This window comes from Rosa rugosa, chromosome 5 (assembly GCF_958449725.1).
Source record: "Rosa rugosa chromosome 5, drRosRugo1.1, whole genome shotgun sequence".
In the NCBI taxonomy this organism is placed as follows: Eukaryota; Viridiplantae; Streptophyta; class Magnoliopsida; order Rosales; family Rosaceae; genus Rosa; species Rosa rugosa.
In genome coordinates, this window is record NC_084824.1 from 16,002,090 (window position 1) to 16,022,081 (window position 19,992).

General features: G+C 41.4%; 2 protein-coding genes, 1 long non-coding RNA gene and 1 other non-coding gene across 11 annotated transcripts; 1 reads left to right on the top strand and 3 right to left on the bottom strand.

Moving 5' to 3' along the window:
• Positions 1 to 5,884: 5,884 nt before the first annotated feature.
• LOC133710853 (uncharacterized) lies at positions 5,885 to 9,802 on the bottom strand. Of its 7 annotated transcripts, none has more exons than XR_009846911.1 (9): positions 9,447 to 9,802; positions 8,819 to 8,918; positions 8,620 to 8,737; positions 7,927 to 8,494; positions 7,142 to 7,245; positions 6,878 to 6,952; positions 6,602 to 6,669; positions 6,341 to 6,427; positions 5,885 to 6,098 (listed from the first exon to the last, which is right to left on the bottom strand). It is a non-coding gene; the product is annotated as an uncharacterized LOC133710853 (long non-coding RNA). The 7 variants fall into 7 exon arrangements; XR_009846910.1 differs by having other exon boundaries at positions 7,927 to 8,534; XR_009846909.1 differs by having other exon boundaries at positions 8,809 to 8,918.
• Positions 9,803 to 12,813: 3,011 nt separating this feature from the next.
• LOC133710348 (protein DEHYDRATION-INDUCED 19 homolog 4-like) lies at positions 12,814 to 15,270 on the top strand. The gene is made up of 5 exons (XM_062136397.1): positions 12,814 to 13,103; positions 13,187 to 13,326; positions 14,023 to 14,100; positions 14,514 to 14,764; positions 14,978 to 15,270. Exons 1-5 carry the CDS (start codon positions 13,037 to 13,039, stop codon positions 15,081 to 15,083), a joined length of 642 nt encoding a protein of 213 aa, XP_061992381.1. The 5' UTR covers positions 12,814 to 13,036; the 3' UTR covers positions 15,084 to 15,270.
• A 230-nt stretch (positions 15,271 to 15,500) lies between these two features.
• TRNAT-AGU (transfer RNA threonine (anticodon AGU)) lies at positions 15,501 to 15,574 on the bottom strand. The gene has a single exon. It is a non-coding gene; the product is annotated as a tRNA-Thr (tRNA).
• Positions 15,575 to 16,231: 657 nt separating this feature from the next.
• On the bottom strand, positions 16,232 to 19,660 carry LOC133711063 (uncharacterized). Of its 2 annotated transcripts, none has more exons than XM_062137240.1 (6): positions 19,231 to 19,660; positions 18,662 to 18,873; positions 17,459 to 17,726; positions 17,282 to 17,367; positions 17,090 to 17,181; positions 16,232 to 17,005 (listed from the first exon to the last, which is right to left on the bottom strand). In XM_062137240.1, the coding sequence occupies exons 1-6, from the start codon at positions 19,522 to 19,524 to the stop codon at positions 16,752 to 16,754; spliced, it is 1,206 nt and encodes a 401-aa protein (XP_061993224.1). In that variant the 5' UTR covers positions 19,525 to 19,660; the 3' UTR covers positions 16,232 to 16,751. The 2 variants fall into 2 exon arrangements, with proteins under 2 accessions (XP_061993224.1, XP_061993223.1); XM_062137239.1 differs by having other exon boundaries at positions 17,459 to 17,744.
• Between the last annotated feature and the right edge of the window lie 332 nt (positions 19,661 to 19,992).

Below are 19,992 nucleotides of genomic sequence, written 5' to 3' on the forward strand. Positions count from 1 at the left end.
ATTTGCTGGCGGTGACCGCAAAGAAACATTTTTCTGGGTTGAGGCGCATACCGTAGGCTAGGAGAATAGTTATTATGATTCTGAGGTTTGCCACATGTCCGCTGGCCTTTATGCTCTTAACTAGCATGTCGTCCACGCAGACCTCGATAATTTTTCCCAGATGTTCGGCGAACATGGCGTTCATCAACCGCTGATAAGTTGCGCCGACATTCTTCAGACCGAAAGGCATGACATTGTAGCAGTAGAGGCCTTTGTCGGTGGTGAAGGTGGTGCATTCTTGATCGCCGGGATGCATCTTGATCTGGTTATATCCGGAGAAAGCGTCCATCATGCTGAGGAGCTCATGTCCGGCGGTTGCATCGACCAGCTGATCAATACGGGGTAGCGGGAAACTATCTTTTGGGCATGCTTTGTTGAGATTTTTGAAGTCGACACACATTCGCCACTTGCCGCTGGGCTTCTTGACCATAACCAGATTGGAGATCCACTGGGGATAGATGACCTGGCGGATGAATCCAATGCCCTGGAGCTTGGCGACCTCCTCTCCTATTGCCCGGTACTTTTCCTCATCAAAGGCTCTCCGCTTCTGCTTGATAGGGTAAAAGGATGGTTTGATGGTCAGCTTATGAGTGATAATTTCAGGGGAGATACCTGGCATGTCTGCATAGGACCATGCAAATACTGCGGCATTATCACGCAGGAACTGGGTGAGCTCTGCCGCCACCTCTGGGTCTAGGTGGGCGCCTATGCGGACTGTCCGCTCAGGGTGCTCGTCCGAGATGCAGACAACTCTCAACGACGTGTCCGAGTTGACCGGCTCTTTCCTTACATATTTTTCCTCCTCGTCTCGAGGATCCTCGAAAATATCCGAGGGCGGTGCGTGGTTGCCCACGGTCAGGATCTCATGGCGGCGCGCCGAGCGCGCAATGGTCGTTGAGTAGCACTCCCGGGCCAACTGTTGACTTCCTCTCACACAGCCCGTGCCGTTGGGTGTGGGGAACTTCATGAGAAGCATGTATCCGGCGATGATGCACTTGAGCTTGTTGAGTGCCGGCCGCCCAATGATGGCGTTATACGAACTGAAGCAATCGACAATGATGAATTCCGTATGCACCTCCGCCATACATGGACTAGTGCCAATAACCAGTCTCATGTAAACAGACCCCAGCGGTTGTGTGACGTCGCCGGAGAAGCTAAGCAGTGGTTCATGATCCTGGAGTAATTTCCTGTTCCGTTTGAGGTTGTTGTAGCAGCCGTTGAAAATGACATTGACAGCGGAGCCGCTGTCCACCAAGATTCTCCCCACTGAGAATTTGCCAAGAATGGCGTCGACCAAGAATGGGTCGTCATGGGGTAAATTGACTCCGCGCTCCTCCTCCTCCGAAAAGGTAATAGGTTCCCAACCTGATTTTGGGAGCTTGGCGGATCTTTCGTAGCGGATGTTGCAGACTTCCTTTGGGTGATTAGCGCGTGCATAGCGCTTCCTTGCCCTGTGAGACATGCTGGTGATTGGAGCACCGCCATCGATGGTGTTGATGCGGCCCAAGGTCTCAACGTTGGCAATTACCGGTGGTGGTTGACGCACCTTGAACTGCTCCAACTTGCCGTCACGGTACAAGGTCTCGATGGCCGTTTTGAGAGCATTGCAGCTATTGGTATTGTGGCCGCTGTCCTCGTGGTATTTGCACCACTTACCGGTGTTCCTGGGTTTGCCTGTTTTTGGGTACTTTGGAGGGGGTGGCGGTGGGATCTGATCCTTGCACTGATTGTAGATGTCTTCATATGAGGCAGTCAGGACCGTGAAAACTGCATACCGCTGCGAGGACTCCGCCTGCTTGTTGCGGTTATCCCCATGGGTTGGGCGGTTGCCCTTATGGTAATGCTGGTCCTTCTGCCGCTTGCTCTGGTGGTGGCCCTGTTGCCACTCCCTTTTCTTGTCAGTTGATGGTGCTGAGGGGGTCTTGCTAGCGGTTTCCTGATGACTGGAAGATGGCTGTGTTGATTTTGGTGTTAGTGGTGGCGGTGGGGTTTCTCCGTATGTGATGAATTCCGCCTGGGCGTGAATGACCGCCTCACTCATGACGTGGTCATACGTCGCATTGGGATGATTGTAGTTGAGGTGATAGAGGAACGGTCCCTTGAGCAGTCCCTTCCTGAAGGCCGCTGACGCCATCGTTTTGTCTAGGTCACGGCACTGAGATGCTGCCGCCCGCCACCTTGTGACAAAGGCCTTCAGTGATTCGTTCTCCCCCTGCTTGACGCTGAACAGTTGACTTGTGTTGTGGTGTCCGGCGGACAATAGGATGAACCGGGAGAGGAAGGCATGTGATAGTGCATGGAATGAGTTGACAGACCCCGGCGGACACTCAAAGAACCAGTTCATTGCCTCACCGTCTAACGTCTCACTGAACAAGTGACACAAGGTGGCGTCATCGAATCCTTTGTTGTTGGTGACTTTCTTGAAGGTGTCCATGTGGACAAAGGGATCGGACAATCCGCCGTAATGCGCCATCTTTGGGGTTTTTGCAGATGCTGGTCTGATAGCTTGCAGAATCTCAGCGGTGAATGGCCCAGGTCTGGAAGCGAAGAGTGGATTCTGGGTTGGCGCTGGGGCGCCCGACTCCGCCCGGATCAGCCTTTGCTCCAGTTGGTGCATCCTTTCCAATATCTGGGCGGTTGCATCGCTGGCGGTGTCAGCCCGGGTACTCCGCTGGACCTGCCTGCGCCTTGGCGCAGGCGGATGGCCCTCAGTCCTTGCCCTAGCCTCCGAACGGTTGGTATGCGGCACTGATTCCGCTTCCTGCTCAATCATTAGTTGGGGGATGGGCGGTGGTCCCATTCCCGACAACTCAGGTGGGTTCAGCGGTACCTGCATCTGTATGACTAGCCCTGGTGCCAATGTGCCAGTGTCGGGTCGACTACGTCTGGTGCTGCGTGACTGCTCGCTCAGTGCTGGGCGGGCGGTAGGCTCCAGGGTCCTCTTTAGCTCTTCAAAACGTGCCAAGAGCGTAGCCACCTGTCCCTGGGCCTCGGCCTTCTCCTTACGCTCTCTGTTTGCCCTATGAAGATCCGCCAGTGCTATCTCGTACATAGCGACGAGATCCTGGCCCGGCGGGCGGCTGCTGCTTGGGTTTGCCTCGCCGCCGGGGTTGACCGGTGTTGTAAATAGTGCGCGGTTAACGCCTATCGTTGGATCGGAAGGTTGGGGGATGGTGGACTGGTCCGCCCGCTCCTCAGCGTTCCCTCCGCTACCGTTAGTCATGGTGGATGTAGTGGGATGACCTTTTGTTCAAGGATTCCCATAGACGGCGCCAATGTTAATGTCTAAAAGTTCGGCGGTAGCTGAACCTTTGTTAACGCTGATCCGGAGGGCGGATCGATACTTGTGCGTTCTCAAAGCCTCCGCTACCTGTCAAGTAAAATACAAAGGGCGTCAGAGGGAGACCGCGTTGGGCGGTCTTCAACTCTCCGATGCCTAAGTTAGTCAATGTATTTATGTTGACAAAGTAACAGTAGGTAAGTATTGAATGCGTAATTAATGAGGAGAGAGGAGAGAACCTTTTATAGGTGAGGAAGAGGTTGATCTTCTCTTTGTTTTCGATGTGGGACTGATGTGCTTCAGTCCCCAGCTCTGGGAGCTTCTGATGCTACCTTGGCGCGGCGCGTTGGCGGTGATCTGGGGGTGATCCGCCGCCGAGGTTGTAGCCCGCCTGGCGGTGTGTTTGCATGTCATTCCTTTGGTTGGAATTAGTACCTTTGGCGGTCGAATGAGCGTGGCCCATTATAGCTAATTATGCTTGCAAATGTACATGTATGTACAGGCCTTGAAACCTGGTGAACCTCACTTGTGTTTCTCTCGAGTTTTTAGAAGAAAGAGATGTCAGAGAACTTATGTACCTATCAATGAACTTTTTCATCCTTTTATAGAGTTCAGACAAGGAAGTTGGACATATGTGACTGTCATTTTGAATTTAAACGGAACAAACAATTGCAACTGTATGGATAAGAGTTATCTTAAACCATCTACGTACCTTTATCCGAATTTACAAAAAGAAAAAAAAATCATTTATTAGAAATTAATTAAGCCTCCAAGAATCCGACCCAGGCTTTAATAGATATATATCTACAAGTCATCCAAGGCAAATTGACCCAATGTGCCTTGCCTTTCAACTAGTCCATTGTAATATGTATATTGTGTAAACACATATAATTGACTTTAACAAAAGACTTGCTTCCAATGTGGGATCACTATTTCAAAAAACGTTCTAACAAGTGAAAGTCACTTACCTAGCTAGGCAAGTATAGGTGCAAGCGCATTAGTTTTTCAACCACCATTCTTCATTGTAATATTTTTTTGCAGTTGTTTATTGCGTAACAGAGTTGGCCGGTTATGGCTTTTTCATGGTTTTGGTCTCTCCAATGAAGTTGGAGGAGTCCCTTTATGGTACAGCTATGTTTAGATATGCAAATTTGGATACTTTTGGCATCTGATTAGTACTGATTCCCCTTATTCTATTGCCTTTGGGCGATGTCATCCTACTTAGGTCTTTATGAGCTGGGTTGCAATGTTTCTGTTGGCATAATACAACAGGAATGCCTAATTATTGTGTATAATTGTTTCTTTAGATTTTTAGGCCTTTCTAGGGCTAGTTTGTTTCTCTCTTTCTTAGCAATCTCTTTTGGAGCATAGGTGCGAATCATATTTTCATATTTATTATAGTTCTTTTTTTTGAATCAAAGGAGGTCAGCCAATTTTATAATTCAACAAGCAGTACCAGAAACGACATACCCCTGAGGGGCCGACAGAAAGAGCCGTCCTTTAGGACATACAAATGACGTATTCTAAAAAAGCAGGATCTTGCAGTCCCGGGTACACCCACCTTTTAAGGAAGTTTACGCACCTTTATTATAACAAAACCTAGAAACTCAGAAGTAAGTTAAAAAAATGTAACAACCGAGCAAACTAGATTTTGCGACCCAAATGAAATTTAAAAATTGCTAGTTGAGGATGCTGCACCTGCATTCCCAACATCGCTACCATCTTTAGGCAACTTCCAAGCCCCAACCAAGGCCCAAAACCCAGAACCTAGGGAAACCCTAGCATGCCTAACGACCGCAGACCTTGCAAAGTCGCTACCACCGGCCTCACCTCCATCGTCCATTCCAGCCACAAATCCGGCATGACAACCGGCAATAGTATCGCCACTACAAAACCCGACCTGAGACTAGTCGTCCTCCACTGCAGCACCGCCACCACCATCACTCGGCTCCAGTAAAACCCCCTGCAAACCCCACCAGTCCTTATCCCAGCCCTCAGCCTCGAAAGCAGCGCCGACCGGACTGCCAATGCTATCACGAGCGTCGACGCCAAGCATGCCAAATCCACTAGCACCCCCTTCAAAGACCGATCAGGACAACCCGCAGCCCCACCATAGAACATAGCCACCACCACCCCCATTAACTGCATCCATCATCACCAGAGGGTAAGAATCCCCGCACTACAAAAAAAAATTGCAATGGCCACGGCGCAATGCCGTCGCAAAAACCTATTTTGCCATCGCAAAATAGCATTGGCGACGGCTCTGCGACGGCAATTCTTCCGACGCCGTTGGTGGCGTCGCCAATGGTATTTGCCACGGCAATTCGCCGTCGCAAGACTATTAGCGACGGCAAAACGTTTGCCGTCGCAAGAATTTTGCTACTGCAAAATGCCGTCGCAAATACCAATGGCGACGCCACCAACCGCTACTGAAGTTTTTTGCCGTCGCCAAAAGTCATTTGCTACGGCAAAAATGCCGTCGCAAAAATATTATTTATGAATAAAAAAAATCGGCATGCAAATGCATGCCGTTTTTTTTTTTTTTTTTAATGAATGAAAACTATACAAAAAGGAATGAAGCTTATATAAAAGGAAATGTTACACTTTAATTTTCCTCATAAATGTTACAAAATGAATGAAGCTTCTACCAAAATTTACAAGATCGATAATTAAGCTTTACAAGTTAGTTATTTTCCTCTAGCTACTTCAAGATGAACTTTGCAGGGATCTTCCTCGATCTACTTCATGTACCAATTACTCTAGTGTTGTTGCAAGCCTCCTATATCAGAAAGTCAGAAATCTTCAAGCATTCATTAAAGAAACAAAAAGCTGGAAAATTAATGGGAGATGTACACATGACATAGATATTGTTCATACCAATACAAACAATTAATATTTCACTTGAACTCTTAATTACTTTTTGACATTTTGAGTCAGCAAGTGTGCTAAATCTAGGTCTTTCTACGATTAAAGCTAGAGTAGTTGATTTGAAGAATGCTAAATCCATAGTTCCATACTTACCTCGAAATATGTCTGAATTTCCATTCATTATATATCATGAAGATCCCTTCCAATTAGTTCCTGAATAGGGGGCTGCTGCGAGTACTCCTGAAGGAACACGAAAAATTATTCAATTCATATGCATAAGTCTAAGTTACATGCACTGTACTTACACTTGAACAATAAGAAAATTACAAGGCTCCACAAAGGGATATAGAACCATAAACTATAACCATAAGTACAGACGTAAACAAAATAACACAAAGGGATTTAAAGCTATACTTGTGCATATCTCCATGAATATCAAAACAGAAAGTAATAGACGGACTTGACGAAATTGTTTTGACAGCCTGCATTGAAGAAACAGAAAGCTAAAAAACCAAACATGAAAATGACAAACAACAGAGCAATGAACAAATACTAAAAAGAACATATAAATATATTAGACTATTAAAAAAAAAAAGACTCACAATGTGCTCCCAAATTACTACTACATCATTCGAAAATATCTATATATCTATATAACACACATATAAGTTGACTACACAAGGAACTTACAAAGTTTCGATATTAGTCCAGCTCTTTATGATGTCAATGGGCAGTGGACCAAAGATATAATTCCCGGATATTAAACTGCATTGAGGAAATAGACTCTTAATTACTCGTAAGAAATCTCAATCAGATTACATATAGAAATTGAAGAGACTTGGAGCAATATCCTAATATACTTAAAATAGGGCACACCTACAAAACAGGGAACACTTGATGTAATAATTGATGTAAAATGAAACAGACAAGAAAGACAGGAAGAGAAGAAAAGACCTAATTCTGCAGCGCTATAACTACAACATCCATGTTCCCTTGGCCGATGCTAACTATGTGTAGCCATTGCAATTCTTTTTTGTAGTGCCGCGTGCATAATCTCACTGAAAAGAAGACAAATTAAAGGCATAATTCACCTAGAATTACAAGTAATGCATTCCAGTTGAGGATGGTAAATAATCATAATAACAATAAAAAAAGTGCTGCTTTGATATTGTAAGAATATAAATGGTTGAAGGCTACTTCATAAACTAACATATTCACGAACATAAGCAAGGGGTCAGTTGTAATGCATGGGGCAGCCTGCAATAATTTTAGATAAGGCAGCAAGAATTAAAACGGTATATAACAACACAACAACAAAACAATACATTCTCAATAATGTCAAAATTTAGGTACTTGCATGCTCTTGAAGACTCTCGAGCACTACTCTAGTCATATTTTTTCAAACACTCTACCTTAGTCTCTGCAAGTATTATATCAAAACCCACATTTAAATTACCAAAACCATCAATGTTATGGACTCAAATTCTTGCCCAACTTAATCCAACAATTGTCAAATAGTGAATACCAAGGTGATAAAGCTCTACTCTTTTTCTTGCATTTTCATTTAACAACTCGTATTAGTAGACATTCTCATTCTCCAAAACTAATCCAATCCATTACAAAGCTATAACTATAGCATTCTCTATCTATCTCAACATAAATTCAAAACACAACATAGCATGTCTACACAACTACTTTAATGTCATTTTTAAGTTACAAGCACAATGCCAAACACTAACCTGTAAACCATACCTCCCTCTCCACATTAAAACCCGCAACCGAAATCGCAGTGAGACTCAAATCAGTTGCAATGACTCTGACACCAGTCCCCAAAAACCTCCCAATCCCAATAGCAATAGCCCCACTCCCAGTCTCCCACAAACCCTCTCTAAAACCCTCCTTATCCTTCACCACATCACCCATCAAATCAACAATGAGCTCAGCCTCCGGCCTCAGAATCAAAACCCCTTCTTGAACATACAGCACCAAGAGATTATGAACAAACAAGTATGTGCTTATAAAAGAAATCAAGAGAATATATATGTTCATATATACTAGCACTCAATCATGACAAATCCCAATGAAACTTGAACCCAAATATTCATGAAGAACAACCTTGCAATATATTGAACTGGTGGATTGCAAGCTAATAGATTCAGTTTGTAACGATTCCCATGTCCAAGTGGATTAGCTATACCAATTACCATTAGCATGAATAGTCCAGTATCTTCCAATGCTCTCCCCATTGAATCATACTTGACCCTTCCCCATGCATGCTTCCCATGTCCAAAGCCAAAGGCTCATCTCCTTCAGGTGCATCAGAATTGGCATGAGGGTTCAAGTATCACTGTTATCCAAAATTGCTTTATGATACTAAAGGAACAAGAATGAAAATGTTTAGTTGGTAAATATTTCTAGTTCTCATTTCATACCTTATACCAAGTCAGTGGCTGTTGATTTTGTGTCCCTATAAACACCCTCCTCCAATTCACTGCAGATAGAGGTGGAAGTTGGAGAACAGAGATTCATGGCTTCTCCTTTTAGCCCAACCTATAAAAAGAAACAAACTGAGTTGTGGCATTCCTCTAGTACACAACTAACTCGGAAAAAACTTCATAGACCTTGTATGACCATTTCTGCCCTGATAATCTCTGCTTCCTTGAGCTAATCATTGTAGAACAACTAGTCCCAGTACTCCCAAGTTCATTTCTGAAAGTGAGGGAGCATTGTTCTGTGATAACATCAACCGGAAGTAGTTCAGTTACCATTGGACTAAAGTCACAAAACACATCAAATATGGCAAAGAATTTGACGACTTAGGAATTTGGGATTGATTGCGAAGATACAATAGCGTAAACAGCAAATCAAAAACTTTTAATCCAATTCGTACTATCCACATTTTCGTATAAATCTCAAAAATTCAAATCGAAATCACAAAAGCTTCTATAGTCTGAGGATATATCTGATCGATCTAGAAGCTCCCTAGTGTATCCTCCACTTTACCTGGAAATTTGGATACGGAGTCCCGACTATCTAATACCCAAATAACCTAACGATATAAATTTATCAAGCAAACTGAAATTGATCGACTACAAAGCCTTAATACCCACTTACCCAGAAGCCCCAACCCTATAATTCAATCAAAATCAAAGAAATTAATTATCTAAAGCTGTCTATTGTAAATGTAACTTCACAACCTTAGCCCAAGAATGACCCAAGTCGCAGAGATAGAAAGAGAGAAAGATGAAGAGGTTTTTACCCGAGAGAAGCTACATTAATCGTCAAGGAGGTGATGAGAGATTCTCCACATAATCGGTTATTTGTCGACGAGATGAAGAGAAGGATAGAAAGTAAATCTGAGGGGGAGAGATCTGTTTTGCTTCTTTTCCCGAAGCAAATGGTTTTCTATTTTTTCAAAACGCATTTCAAGTTTTATTAGCCACCGCGTTTGATTCTCCGTCGCTCTTGATATTAAAAACATGCCACGGACACGCCATGCCGTCGCATCCCATTCCTGTTAGTGCGACGCCGACAATTGCAGTCGCTAAAATGGGACTATTGGCGTCGGCAAATCCATGCCGTTGCAGACTGCCGTAGCCGTTGGAGTTTTTTTTTGTAGTGCCGTTAGGCAGATCCAAACCCGAAACAAATACCCCAGAACCATCACTGAGGACAACAACTAGAGAGAGAAAGAGAGAGCAAATCGAGGCCTGCTATGGTCTCCATTGGCAAGCAACAGAGAAGGTATCAGAGACGGCAAGCCGTGAAGGAGAGATGCTCCTAAACCCTAGCAGAGCTCTAGGTCAGAGAGAATATTTTTAAGAGAAATTTTATTCACACATTGCTAAATGATAGATACACATCTCTTTCTTAATACACAACCTATTAACTTTTTTATTTTAATATTTTACTAGAAACACAACCCCAAACTTCCTAAACTATCCTCATTCACAATACATAATATCTTTTCATTAAATACATATCCTTTTTTTTTTTTTGCTTAAATAAATTAAGATAAATATCTGGTAAGAGACTATCTATTTTTTTTCTTATACAAGAGAGACTACCTATTGCACTCTGATGTTCCCCTGGTCACTAGCTGACCAGGGGAACGGGACTCACCTATTGCATTGCTACAATTGGAAAAAAAAAAAATTGAGACCCAAAGAGTGGCATATTACACTAGAAGACTCGGCATCAATTCCTCAATGGCTCAATGTGAGAGTTTCGGTAAATCACATGGTCATCACTAAAGTTAATACAATAGCACCCAAAGAATGTTTTAATTGCTTTTCACTTGTTGGGTTGATACTCAAATGCCAATGGGGAATTGCTTGTCATTGAGGACTTGACCAAGACAATATTCATATGCCAATTGTTGAGATTTGTGAACTACTGATGATGAAATTGGAGCGAAACAAAACAATATATCACAAGAGTTCTTGAGGAATTTTTCAACGGTTTTCACTTGCTCTTGTTTATCCATATTATTTGGACAATTAATACATTTTTGAAACTAGATTGATAAGAAGGCTCAATTCCCTGCATGCTAAATTATTGAGAATCAAATTCATGATTACCGCAGATGGATGACTTGAAAAAAAAAAAACTGCATATATTTCTTAATTCCAACTATGTTTCTTTATTGTTAATATAAATATCTTTTTTGGTAATTTAACTTACTCATAAAATGTGATGTTGGGTGTGTGAAAAAAGGGATGTGTATTTAGTATTTAGAGGTGTTTTGCGACTAAATTAATGACTTAATGACCTAATACTAGAAATATATTTATTATACTTCTGTCTGGTCTTGTCCATAAGAAATAATGTTTCTATTTCTAATTGGCTTGCCTTAAATGATCTCTTTACCAGAAAAAAGAAAAGAAAAAGAGATCTTCTTTACTTGAGGTTTAAAGAAAGGGAGTGAAATTCACACTTCTAATTTTACAATCCACGCTTCGTGTTTTATTTTTTAGTATATGAAAATTTTGTCTTTTAGCAGTGTGAATTATAAATATTTGATGTTAAGTATTAAAAAATGAAACATGGAGTGTGGGTTATAAAATGTGGAGTTGAATTTTACTTCTCTTAGACATTTATGCCAAAATACTTTAGAGAGCAAAAGAGCTTCATTAAAAGGCACATCATTTGACAGAAATTAATGTAAAACATGTCATAATTTTCAAACTAAATAAAAATTCAAACAACATATATTACCTTTTTATTATCCTTCACATGTGAACACTTCAATAGAACAAATAAGATATATTTTTTTTCTTTTGTTTTTGAAGAACTCTATTAGTGTATAATTGGGAAGTTTATAAGTAAACTATTAGAATTCCTTAGTTGGTGTTGTGGTGGATAAATTTCTATGACACATTCAAAGTCTTTATATTAAGTGCCGTTAACTTTAGATTTTATTTGGCAAACTTTTTTTTTTTTGATTTCCATTAAAATTGAAAAAATTATAGACTAGCTTGAGCTGTCAAGTTGGTTAACCTAGCTCCACTCCTAAGTATTCACACACTTATATTTCTCATGTTGTGTCTCTTTTATAATGTGAGACTTTTGCCCTCCACATCCTTTATGTATATCAAGTGACACAACTCCAACATTCTCATTTATTATCAACAAGACTAGAAACCATCGTATTCATGCTTAAGTGGCCGGTTTATTATTCGTTTGCTTTACCTTAAGATTAGTGTGCTTAATTGTCTTCGAGGAGCATTGTGCAGAGGTGTAGACTGTGTAGTATAAGTGCAGCAGCAAAATTGACATCTTTAAACTGTAACCGAGTTAATTTAAACGGATTGATGAATGTGTTTCTCAACATTAAATGATTCGTTGCTCATCTTTTTCTTTTGCATAGATTTATTTTATAAAAAATGTATAGTTATTTTTGTTGTTGTCGAAAAATAAATAAATTCTATGATTGAAAAATCATATGATCGTGCTGGGTCAATGCTAGAGAACTGACTCCTTCATAGTGTTGAAGTTACAGATGACCTAACTACAAGAGCTCCTAACAAAATAACACTCGTTAGATCTTACATTACAAACTAATTCAAACGACTGGACTCTAAAAACTTATAGGTAAAAGTCGAAAACCCCTAATTTACATCAATAGCATCACCCAAATACCACTCAAAACTGGGTAAGAGATCCTCGTCTCTTTCTTTCGACACATATTGTTGAACTCAAAAATGGGCAAACTTGCCCTATATGTTGTTCTTCCCACGACTTGGACCACCAACCACGGTAAAAACATAATCACCAACAACTTACTGCTACATGTGAAGAACAAAACAAGAATCTTCCACTTGCAGTTTCCCACTCCGCACGTGCGTCAAAAGCCTTGAACCAAAAACCGCGTCTAAGTACAAAAAGCGAAAAATAGAAACTTTTTTTGACAAAAAAAAAAAAAAAAAAATTTAAAAATCAGACACGTGCGAGTGACGTAGGGGAACACGCACGACGCGACAGTCCAATGAAATCCCAGCATATGTAATAAAAATCGTATGGCTCAGGTAGTTAGTGGCAATTACGTAATTACTCGAAAAGGCGATGGGCGTTTGCGCCAAAAAAGTAAGTATAAAGGTTGCTAACCCCTTCCGGAAGTTGGGTAGAGAGTCTCTGCTGTGTTCTCTCTCACAAGCAATTTCTTGGTCGCTTCCTCTCTCTCTCACACACACTCGCACACACTCGCCTTTTAATCTCTCTCTCTCTTTCTTACCTTCTCTCCTTCATCTTCAATCTCTCTCTGTGTGTGTCTATCCAGGGGTTTCAATTTGACCTAATTGAATTCAAGGCTGTTTTTGTAATCCCCCCCCCCCCCCCCCCCCCATCGGAATGGACTCTGATTCGTGGAGCAATCTGTTCTCGTCCTCGAACGCGAGGCGGTGCCAATCTCGATCCGGTTGGTGTTTTTTTGGGTTCTTGGAATTTTTTTGAATTTGGGTTTTTGATGGGTGCTGATTGGGTTTTTGTGGGTGATTGCAGATCTGTTCGGACACGAGGAAATAGAGGGAGACGATGAGATAAAGGCTGAGTTTTTGTGCCCCTTTTGCGCGGAGGATTTCGATGTCGTTGGCCTTTGTTGTCACATCGATGAGGAACATCCCGTCGAGGCTAAGAATGGGGTAGGTTGATTTTAATTTTGCAATTTTTTATTATTATTATTTTTTTTTTAAGAATTTTGAAGCTTTGCGCGTAAATTGGTTTAGCTTGCTTTGTTGTTAGCATTGTGTAAAGATGCCAACTTTCGAGTTTTCCAGTTGTGTTTTGTTCGCTGTGAATGTTACTGTACGTTTTTGGTTGGCTTTTGGTTTCGGTTTAGGTCAGAAAGGAAGGATCTTTGGAGTGTGTGTTTCATTAGTTTGTGATTTGGGAAGTGTTTTTTGTTCGTACAAGTGTTGTTGTATCGTTCTGATGGTAGACAAGGCATGCTAGTGGCTAAAGGCTGGGGTTTTTGTTGGGTTTTGGCTGTGGTGTTTGAATGAGTTTTCTGTCTGTGAAGTGAATGTTTTATTGGGTTTGCTTGAGTAGGTTTCAGTTGCAAGTTAGTGGAGTGGGGTGATGTGTTTGAATCGTTTGATGATGGTGAGACAGGAGAGTTGATCATCAGTAGAATGGCCTTTCTGTTAGATTTTTATGAAGAAGTTTGTGGATTTTCTGTTGGTACTTTTTATGTGGAATGCTCAACACTAGACAAGTATCTGGCACCTGTTTGTTGAGTATGAACTTTTTTGAATGTCCTGAATATCCTTATTTTACTTGTTTATGAACCTGTCTCTTATCGCTAGTGTTTTGAATATTCACTTCTTTCTCTTTTTCAGGTCTGTCCAGTTTGTGCAAAGAGGGTGGGATCAAATCTTGTCACCCATATTACCACACAACATGGGAGTTTGTTAAAGATATCCTTTCGAATTTTAATTTTGGTTTTAATTATTTTTGTGCTTGCTTTGTTTGTGATAACTTAAATACTCAGTGTACCACCAGAAACTTTTATATGTGGTTATTAGGTGTAGTTAGTTAAAGGCGTCTAAACCATGATGTAACATGAATCGTGCATGTTAGACAATACCTTCTCCCCAAATTTCAAGCACAATCATTGAGTACAGAGTTCTAATTCAATGGGAGCTCATGATGTGATGAGTATCATCATCACTCTTGATCGGCATTAGTCACTCATTCTCTTTTCTTTTACAATGATTACTTTCTCCCATCCAAACTGGAGTAGCTTTTCCTTCCATGTGTGTTGATATTCTATACATGTTTTAGTGTTTTAAGTCCAGTATAAGTGATGTATTCCTTGACTATACATTACGTTCAGCGCAAAAGGAAATTTCGCAGGGGATCTAATTCGACATTTTCAATATTAAGGAAAGAGCTGCGAGAAGGAAGTCTACAAGCCCTTCTGGGAGGTTCTTCATTCCCATTTTCTTCAAATACGGAACCTGATCCTTTGTTGTCTTCTTTTATATACAATGCACCTGATGAACATGTGAGTGAACAACCCCATCCTTTAGTCGAAGCACCTTTCATGAAGGAAAGCACAAAAGAAGAGTCCTCAGAAAGGTATGAGCATTACAACGACTTCTTCTTCTTGTTATTTTTTTTTTTTTTTGTTCCTTAACTCCCCAAATGAAAATGACAATTCTCCATATCTCGAGGCATTGGTTTTAGGTCGGGATCAGATCAGCTAGTGATAGTGATTCTACTAGGACTTTTGCATATCCTTTATAGCTATAATGGTATCCTAAAATTTTTAATGCTACTTTATGGTGACAGAATTGCTCAACAACCACCTCTATCAACTAAAGACCAAGAGGAGAAGGCTCGGAAGTGTGAGTTTGTTCAAGGATTGCTGATGTCCACCATTCTTGATGATTTATGAGTTAGAAGCGTCTAGCAGATATATGGCCAATCCTAAATTAGGACCCAGAGCCGTAGTGTCGCATGGATAAAAGATGGTGGTTCTATTTATGTAACAACTGGTAATAGTTAGAACAGAACAACCATGTATTTGTATTGTACTTAGTTTATGTGGATAATGGAAATAACAACTTATCGTTTTGGTGTTAGCTTTCTTTCTACTTGTTCAATGTACAAACTTTCCAAGAACTAACTAAGAACTGGTGTGCCCAAGTGTACTGATTTCGAGACAAAAAAAATCAAATGGAACGAACAAGTTTATTTCCGACTCTGGGTGGAATCTCAGATAGTTTAACCGGATGGGAGGACCAACGTCCATAGCAGGTCACCAAGGGACCAAAAAAAAAAAAAAAAAAACTAAGAAAATAAAGATAAAGTTTGCTCTCGTTGAGAGTCGAACTCAAGACCTCCCGCTTACTAAACGGGTGCTCTAACCAACTGAGCTACGAGAGCTTGTTGACAAAGAATCTGCCCATAAGAAATATAACCAGAATAACGTAAATGCACGATGCTACGGAGTTCAATTTTGCTTTGTTGTCAATGGTAAACCGGTGAACTATTGGGATGAATTTTTGGGTGGCGGAAAAAACTTGATGTTAAAAGCTCAGTGTGTAGGTGGGGGAAAGAGCTGCAGTAAATTCAGTGATCTGTTCAATTTACTACAAAGCCAACACATCCTGACTAGATTTATGCACAGTGGTGTGCAATTATGCTGGAAATGAAAAGGACCAAGCTGGCTTCCCAATCCGGGTTAAACCTAAAATTGTGATGTAGACAAAACCAAGCAAAGCAGGTTTAAATATCGCAATGCATCCACCTCCCTGTCCATCTTAATGGCACGTCTTCCTTTCATGGAATGTCGCAATTCAGAGCTGGAAACGAGTCTTGACAGCAATAGAGTCAGGATGAGTAAATGGTCAATACTCCACAACTGTACCTAGAAGGCTAGAATCCTAGACCAGTAGAGCAACACAGCCTCAACCTGGAAGAGCCTCTGAGATCTAGGGAATGGGCCGTACTACTCCTTTTGGTTGACTTAAGCAGAGCTCTGAGCCTTCTATGCGCGGGCTAGCAGCCACACAAATCATGACATTTATGCAATTCAGCTCATCAGAGGAACATATCATATACATATGATTTTCACGTTGAATTGATCTGTCAATTCATACATAACGTAAGGAAGTAAAGACACCTATAGATACATATACAAAAACTAGCAAACTTTTTTCTCCATCATCTAAATGGTAGTAACAAAAGTCAACAGCAACTGATATGTCCTTGAAAGATCATATCATCTTAAGCTGTGAAATCGCAAACAAAGTTCGAGTAGTCATCAAAATCCCTGATCCAAAATACATGATGCCCATTCTGAAGCACACTCCCAATTAAAGGCCTTTATTAATGATAGTTTCATCTTCTCTCAGCCTATCAAGCCTTCAGAAAAGCCACAATCACACTCAACTCTGCTTTGATGTAACATAAATCTACATAATTTAAGGACAGGAGAGCGCACACTGTTATCCAACCACTAACATGAAAAACGGGCCGGTGAATACGATCCTTAAAAGTAGATTATATCCCGTGTTATGTATTGGGATAATAACTTCAAGCTGACGAGATACAACTCTCCTCACCTCCTTGGTGTATTGTGTGACACAAAGAAGTTGAAATCAGGATGATGAACTTGCAATAGCCTGAGCCAGTTTTCAGCTGCTCGCAATAGAGAATTAGCCTTTTGAGATTCGTAAACTCCATTAGGGTTCCAAAAGGAACCCTTGAACTTGTAGGAAGCCAATCCAAAAGTTGGCAACGAGAGTTTGAAGTCGGCATTTTGAACCTCTCTAGGTCGTGCACCGCTGGGACGAAGCCTATCAGTGCTTGTACCTGCCCCAACCAATGTTATAACCATATCGAAACTTCAAAAACAAGCAAGTGCATACATATAGCAGTTGGGAGAGAAAAATGTACCCTTTAAGGGAGTCGAAAGGGAATGAAAGGTCAAGAAGCAAGCATCCAGGCTCTGTAATGTTGGACCTGTAGGTATCCGATATATGGGATACCTTTATTCAAGAATGCACACAGCAACTACTTTAGATCTGTAATCTCATATGCATCCTTCCTTTATTTGTACTACCAGTGAATACAAAAATAAATGCATACCATGCTACAGAGATCCAACTAGAAGGTGATAAGTCCGAGCTCCTGTAAGTCCTCAGCTCTGGAAATTGGGATGCAAGAACTTGAATCTGTTGAATGCGAATGAACTTTGTGTTACAATAAAATTCAAAAAAGAAAAATCAAGTTCAATTGTGTAAAGTGTTCTGAGACAATACTTGCCTTATCAGCCAAAGGTTCACGGCCAAACGGTTGATCGTGCTCCAAATATTGAAATACAAGCTGACCTGGAGGATTGCAAATCTCACTTTCATCACTTGAGGAACCAGTTAAGGGTTTATCTCTTGGTAAGACTCTATTCCAACCATGGCCATTTACATCAGCAATATTCTGCCGACTCCAAGCATCATCAACAACACCACTGATTCCTCTTTCTGCTCCATAATCACTGCTGCCATCACTACTTGTCTCCCTCGATGACTCTGCATCACTGTCATCACCAGGCTTCCTGTGAGAGGATACACAAAAAAGCAAAATTATGTAACAAAAATGGTTTACTAACAAATACATGATTCATTCCACTATTAACTGATTATCCAAAGAAGATACAGTTCATACTCACTATTAGCATGTAACTTCTGCAATGTGCTACCAAAACCCCACATTTTACCTTCCACCAAAATAACATCTAAACCACTCACCTGTCAAGCTACTACCATGTATTCTATCAAGATCTTGGTTACCACCGCCTATAAGATGCCTCACATGGCAACTAGACCAATCCTAATCCACCACCATAATTCATCTTCACAAGTTATTTTTCTCACTGCCTGTTACAAATTACAATGGCCATTGTTCCCTAAATACCTTGACAGGAATAGTGAAGAACATATTGCAACCTCACCAGCCTAGCAGTATTTAAGTCAACTTGAGCATTCCATTTAAGATTTGGGTGGGTATTGTATAACAGACGTTAAACTACTAAAGGGTATAGTAAATGAAGAAATGAACTTTCTGGTTACAGAAAAATTATGAGTTACCACGATATACTTGGCCCTTCCCAAGCTTATAAGGCTACCTTATAATTGGGAAGTAATCTAATCAATTGATAGAGATGTAACTGAATAACCTCAAGACATATACAAGGAAGCCGTATAAAAGATAAAAAAATGAACAGAGACTACATGGTATCAGAACAAGCACCATAACTGCTTCATTTGCAAAATTTGTAGTTCGTCACTAAGAGATGACACTTATTTCAAAACTCATGTATCTGACTACATCAAACTAAAGTATGAACAGTGGCACCAAGATTGCAGGAACGTAGTGGCTACGAGCATAATTAAAATCCATAGTGCTCAAGTAGCAGAACTCGCACATACTGAGAGAGAGACGGAAAGTAATCTAATTTAACAGACTGCTCACCTTATCCTTGTGGGAGGCTTTGATGGGTCTACATAGAGCTGAATGGCAGACAAGTAAGGTACATAGTACTGTATGACAGAGTCACTCCCATTTAACAAAAGAGGGACACCCGCGCCGTACGCACTCCACTCCTTGAAAGATTCCCACAAATCTCCAAGCACAAAATAGGGATGTAACTCCGGCTCATGAGTCCTCCATCCCCTGCTACTCGTCTATCAATCACAAAACAACACTACCATAAGAATCACATCTTCAATTACAGCAACAGCACCCCAAAATTCAAACCAGTGTATTAAAATTGCAATAAGAAACCCAATGCATATGACTCTTAAGAGTCAGAACCAAGTTAGATAATCATATAATTAGCTCAATTTGGAGCTTTTCTAAGTTGCGAGCATCAGAAACTTCAAAATTCTCAGCAATGCCACATAATTATATATATCTAATATTCCTAAAATTTCCATTATCTGGAGAATGTTCTAGTCTAATTCAACTAACAAAACCAAAACCAAAACCGCCTCAAAGACAAAGACAAGGAAAGTATTTATGATTTTCCAATACATACATACCTTGGGCAAAAAATGAGCTCGAGCCAGGGGCGTTGTGAACTCAAGGAACCGATCTAAATTCGCGGCCTCGCTGAGCGCTTCCCGACCCGACCCGGAACTATGCGACGTAGCACAGTCGTCGGACTCCACCACCGACACCGACACCGGCCGCCTCTGATGATGCTGCTTCTCCTGTTCAAGCTTCTGCTGCCGCTGAAGCTGTTGCTGGTGTTGTCGCTCTCGAATCGGGGGCGGGTTGTAGAACCGGTTCTCGCCCCGAGCCCGACCGATCGAAACTCCGCCGTGACCAGACATTGGACAAAATACGGCGTCGTACTGGGTATTTGACAAAGGTTGGGGGAAGGACTTAAAAAAGGGTACAGACTACAGAGAGAGAGACCCAGTTTGAGGAAAGGGAAGAGTCCAGAAACAGTTCGTGAGTTCTGCTCCAGAGAAGTCTCTATATATATGGTCCAGAAATTACCGTACTGGCCTCCTGTGTTTTATAATGACCTACATGTCCTTTCTTTCTCACACTGGAATCGACGCTTGGCACATTTCAGATGCGTTCTTCTGGGGAATTATTGGGTGGGGGACCGGGAAGTTGGAGGTGGGCTCGGCCCGGCTCAGCTCTGGTGGGCTTTGAACCGGCCCACTGTTTACTGATTGGAATTTTTGTTTTGGTTAGGATTTGATTGAATTTGGAAAGTATAAATCAATTGTGCAAGGTTAAATGTTGGTACAAATGGATTAGAACTTGGAGAAGACATACACGCGAAATTC